Source organism: Rattus norvegicus, chromosome 3, assembly GCF_021556685.1.
Source record: "Rattus norvegicus strain SHRSP/BbbUtx chromosome 3, alternate assembly SHRSP_T2T, whole genome shotgun sequence".
Taxonomy (NCBI): domain Eukaryota; kingdom Metazoa; phylum Chordata; class Mammalia; order Rodentia; family Muridae; genus Rattus; species Rattus norvegicus.
In genome coordinates, this window is record NC_141536.1 from 74,302,559 (window position 1) to 74,308,225 (window position 5,667).

At 35.1% G+C, this 5,667-nt stretch overlaps 1 protein-coding gene across 1 annotated transcript; it reads right to left on the reverse strand.

Annotated features, from left to right (window-relative positions):
* Positions 1-3,736: 3,736 nt before the first annotated feature.
* On the reverse strand, positions 3,737-4,675 carry LOC148006509 (olfactory receptor 4C15-like). The gene has a single exon (XM_087655343.1). The coding sequence runs from the start codon at positions 4,670-4,672 to the stop codon at positions 3,737-3,739; it is 936 nt and encodes a 311-aa protein (XP_087511469.1). The 5' UTR covers positions 4,673-4,675.
* Between the last annotated feature and the right edge of the window lie 992 nt (positions 4,676-5,667).

Consider the following 5,667-nt stretch of genomic DNA (forward strand, 5'->3'; position numbering starts at 1 on the left):
ATGGTATGCAATCACTGATAAGTAGACAATAGCTACCAAATCTAGACAATAGTACTGATGCCAAGAAGTGCATGATGGCTGGAGCCTGATATATCTTTCTACTGAGAGTCTATGCCAGTGTATGACAAATACAGAAGTGAATGCTAGCAACCAACAATTGAACAATTGAACTGTAAATGGGGTCCCAAATTGGAGGAGAAAAGATTGAAGGAACAGAAAGGGTTTGCAACCCCACAAGAGCAACAATACCAACAAACCAAAGCTCCTAGAGACTGAACCACCATCCAAAGGGTACACAGTGACAGACTCAGGGCTCCAGCTGCATATGTAGCAGAGGATAACCTTGTTGAGCACCAATGGAAGGGGGAACCCTTGGCCCTGTCATGGCTGGACCCCCCAGTATAAAGGATTGTAAGGGTGAGTAGGCAGGAAACTGTGGGTGGTTTGGTGGGGAAAAACTCTCAGAGAAGAAGAGGGAGGAAGAATGTGAAAAGGTGTTTATGGACAGGAAAACAGGAAAAGGGATAACATTAGAAAAGTAAATAAAAAATTAGCCAATACAAAATATTCTAATTAAACAGTCATTTCCATGTATTTTTATACAATTGTAGTTTGCTGACCCCTCTTTCAAATTTCATAGTTATCCATAATGTTGTTTATACTCAAGCTTATTATTTGTCTGGGAATCTGGACATCTGAATATTCTATCAGCATTCCTAACAGGAAATCTAAGGTCCTCATGTTTTCTTGTCTCTGCCTTTACCTTTACTGACTGCTGAAGCGTGTTATCCATCTCTAACATCCTAGCAACTTTACTATGTCTAAGTCAGTGAAGCACTTGATTTTGTCAAAAATAACCTGTCATATATCATAGTATAAGAATTATATCTAGCTATTTGAAAATATTTCACACTGATTTACACAGTGGTGGGACAGTTTGCAATTCAATATCAAGGATGTAGAGTTCTCTTTTCCAAAACCTGCATCCCAACATCTGTTGATTGTTTTGTTGATCTCAAAGGGGTTTTGATTTAAACTTTTCTGACTGGTAGAGATTATAAACACTTTTTAAAAATATATTTCTTAGGAAAGTCTTTCCTTCTTTTTAGTTTATTGGGTTTTTGACTCTTTGGGGCTCTGTTGTTGTTACTGTCTGTTGCTGTTGTTGTGGTGGTTGTTGTTCTTTATGTAATCTGGATATTAATATATTGTAAGGTCTATAACTCTTAACGATTTTTGCTCATTATGTGAGGTTCCTTCTCACCTATCACAATACAAAAGGCTTTTAATTTCATGAATTCCACTTATCACTTTGGAGTCTTATTATTGGGATAAATAAAGTACAAGTCAAGAAATGCATTTCTGAAAGCTCTATACTTCAGGGCATTTATTGTTTTTGTCTTCTAGCAACGTTAGTGTCTCCATTTTCACATTTATGGCTTTGACACATTTGGAATTAGTATTTGAGAAAGGACATAGGTATAAGTGCATACAATTTAATTCTTCTTTATGTGGATGTCCATTTCTCCAGAACCATGAGTTTGAAGATGCTTTTGTTTCCGCAGCTTTTGCTGTTATTGTTGTTGTTGTTGTACATTCTTAAGTATTGAATGGCTCAAGTTACTTGAAAAAATAGTTGATTTTAGATAGAAAAAGATATAATTGTATATATGTGAGATTTTGTAATATACTGAGAAACTAAACATACCTTAAAATTAGGCAAATACAATACAATAGAAACTAGAAAAAAAGTCTACTTATTCTTAAATAGTACAAACAAAATAAAACAACTGAACAAAAAAGAAACCACCAAAATCAACCATACAGAGCCTTAAATATAATATTCATTTGTTATAGAACAGACAAACAAACTGGACAAGGGCATTCCACAATTTCTCCTCTAACAGCCTCAAAATATTGGGTCTTCTCTTGATGTATTTGATCCACTTGAAAATGAGTTTTGTACAGAATAAGATGAAAAGTTCTAAGCTAGGTTTTCTGTCTGGGCAGCCCCACTCGTTGAAGATGTTTTTGCTTCTTCAATGTGTATTATTGACTTTGTGAAAATTCAGTTTGCTCTATTAGAGTGCGAATATGTGTACATTTTAAAATTTATTCCATTGATCCATATGTCTGAAATAATACCAATGTTATAAAGCTTTATTAGCATGTCAGTCTACTATAATGTAAAATGTGTGATAATGATAACAGTAGGCAGTATTTTATTAATCAAGATTTTATTTGTTAGCCAAGTATCTAAAATTTCTATAAAAATTTAAGAATTTTTAAAAAAAATACACTAAGAATTATGTAAATATTTTTATGGGAATTACAGTAATTATCTACGTAGAGTTATAAAAACAAAGAAACAAAAACCAAACATCATGAGAGAAGTAATTCAGTCCAGAAAAGACAAATAAGTATGTAGGTATGTATTTTATTAGAAGTTATCTTTAAAGTTTTGAATAGGCATATGACATTCTGTACAAACATAGACCTTATGTATAGAGTTATATAGCAGGAGTTAACATGGGAAGTAAAGATAAACTATAGAATATATAGAATGTATATTTGGCAGGATATAAGGGACAGGAATGGGAGGATTAAATGGACAGGTAAAGAAAAGAGGGGGTTAGGGAAGGTATGTGGAAAAGAATAGCAATACTGGGGTTCATATAAATCCGGCTATGATAAAAGCTTCTTTAAATATATCGATTTGAAAAAGTGTAAATGGAATAATCAAATAATTGGGGACACAAAGCACACCTCTCATAATCAAGTGAAACATCCAGTGCCAGAAAAGGTCTGTACCTAATAAAGTTCTTAGACAAAGGGGCCCAAAAGAAACCTCTTAAACAGGTTATTGCCAAGACTATTGCTTCCTTTATGCAAATTAATGATAAAACCCTGTTCCTGAAGACCACATTTACACATCTCATTGAACATGGAGAATGTGAGCTGATTCCTACCAAAAGCATTTACTCCTACTGACTAGTGTTCATGGTCTTGGAAGGTAGATTATATACTACCAGAGGAAAAGTTCAATGCTAAATTTGCTACAAATCCTTAGACTACATTTGTGACATGTCTGTAATATTTGATAGTTCAACAGGTACACAAAATTTCTGGGCACAACCAACTCCTACCTGCTTAGATTTAAGACTTTCTCCATGAGATGGGACCCATAGCTAGCATTTCTTGGTTGGCTAAGACCCTGAAATTCTATAAGCTAGGATTTAGGGGGAAACTGCATACTATAAAAGAACTTAGAAATAAGATTCTGATATATCTATGCATACATATTTCACTTAGCTATTTTCACTTAGCTATTATCAGAAAAGCTTCTTCTTCAGGTGATACCCACTAATGCAGAGACCTACAACCAGGCAATAGGCAGACAGTGAAAGACATTTGAACATTCGGTCCTAAATGGATTGTCTTCATCAATTTGTTCCTCTAAGAGCTGAGGGAGCTGTGCAGAAGAGGTAGAAGAACTGTAAGAGACAGTGGAGATAGAAGACAACAAAGAAAGAAGGTCTTACAGGGGCCACAGGACTGACACAAATTGGGTAAATCCACAATGAGGTAAAACTCTCAGATTCACAGACCCCTGTGTACCAGTATTGGATTAAGAATGTATTTCTGTGCTTACTTAAGACATTAAAAGTAATAGAAAGTAAATATCAAATCATTCTGTTGGTATAACAAGTGTCCTTACTCACTGAAGTAGAATATTTTAAAATTCATCAGAAACGATTATTAATCTCTTCCACATTTTTCTAATTGCATTCTTCATTTCCTTATTCCTGAAAGTGTAAACCATAGGATTTATCAATGGTGTAAGGACATTCATAAATGTAACCATGTTTTTCTCAAAGGAGAGTGCAGAAGTGGGTCTTGCATATATTAATATGCATGGAACAAAAAACAAAAGCACAACAATTATATGGGATCCACAGGTAGAGAGAGCTTTACGTCGACCTTCAGAGCTGTGGGTTCTCAGAGAAAACAAGATGACACCATAGGAGACAAGCAATAAAGAGAAGATTATAATGCATATAGCACCACTGTTGGCAAATATCATAAAGACATAAATGTGTGTGTCAGTGCACGCAAGCTTCAGTAATGGGAACAAGTCACACATGTAATGATCAATCACATTGGGTCCACAGAAAGGCAGCTGCAAAATGAAGATAATCTGTATGATAGAATGCAAGAAACCCCCTGCCCAGGACACAACCACCAAAATTCCACAGAGCCTCTGGGTCATGATGGAAGAGTAGTGAAGTGGCTTGCAGATGGCCACATAGCGGTCATAGGCCATGGATGACAGGACAATCACTTCTGCCCCAGTGAAGAAGTGGACAGCAAACAGTTGTATCATACAACATTCAAAGCAGATGGTCTTCCTCTCAGAGAAGCAGTCTATAATTATCTTGGGGATGACAGTAGAAGAAGTGCAAGCATCGAGTAATGACAGGAATATCAAAAAGAAGTACATGGGGGAGCCCAGCAGTGCTGGACTGTACATGATGGTCACCACAATTATCATGTTGCCCACAATAGTTGCAAAATAGATAAATAACAACAAACCCAATAGCATTTTCTCCACATTCAGGTTCTGTGAGAGCCCCAGGAGTATGAACTCAGTGACAAAGCTTTGGTTTAGCATGATTCATAAGACAGGGGAACTGAACTTTCTTAACATAAAATTTTCAATGATGAGAAAAAATACTTCTTATAAATTCATGATATCACCAACAACAAGATTATATACCTTTGAAAATTTCACTGAGTGAGTCTATTGCAATTGAAAATCAAAGGATGTAAAAGGGTTTTTGAAGGCCATAGTTGTGCAACCTGAACAATTGATATAAACATTTATGGTTAAATGCTTGAAAATAGCCAACTTCAACTATTTTACAAAGATATTATATGTTTGAGTGGAAATAAATACTGCATCTTCTAGTAATCAGCTTTTTAAAATCTGTTGTTTTTCTTTAGGAGAAATTTTAAAACAATTTTGAAACCATAACCTAGATAGGAACAAAAGACCTAAATATATAAAGCATATCTGTCTCTTCATGGAAGGAGCCATGGATGAGGAGACTGCAGTGACTTGTCAGACCATGCATGTACAAACAGAAGAAGAGGCAAAGTCTACTTTTTGGCACACATGAAAACCGTGGCTACTTTTACCATTTAATTTACACCAGGAAGCACAATGATAAATTATTCTTCCCTTCTACTTCACTTTGAAATTTGACTGGAACAATATGAAGTGTACACTGTTGCCAACACAAAAACTGCAATAGAAGATCCCCTCACCTAGAAATCCAAAGCAATAAGGAAATAAACAAAGAAATATTATAAATCAGGTTTAACGTTCTTGATAAACAATATAGGACAGAGGTAATTGTTACATTTATATTTGTACATTTTAGTCTAAGTTGCAAGACCTAATGAAAAAGGAAGTGATTACATAAGAAATACACATTCCAAGACTTCCGAGATCTCCAAAGATTCAGTTTTTAGAACTGTGAATTTTTTACTTATGGCTGTACTGGTGCATGTGTTTTCTAGTCTCGTTCTCACCAGAAAGAAGAAAACATCTTCTTATGATCTCACTGTATAAATGTGGCATCTTGCCAAAGACAGCAAGCAGTA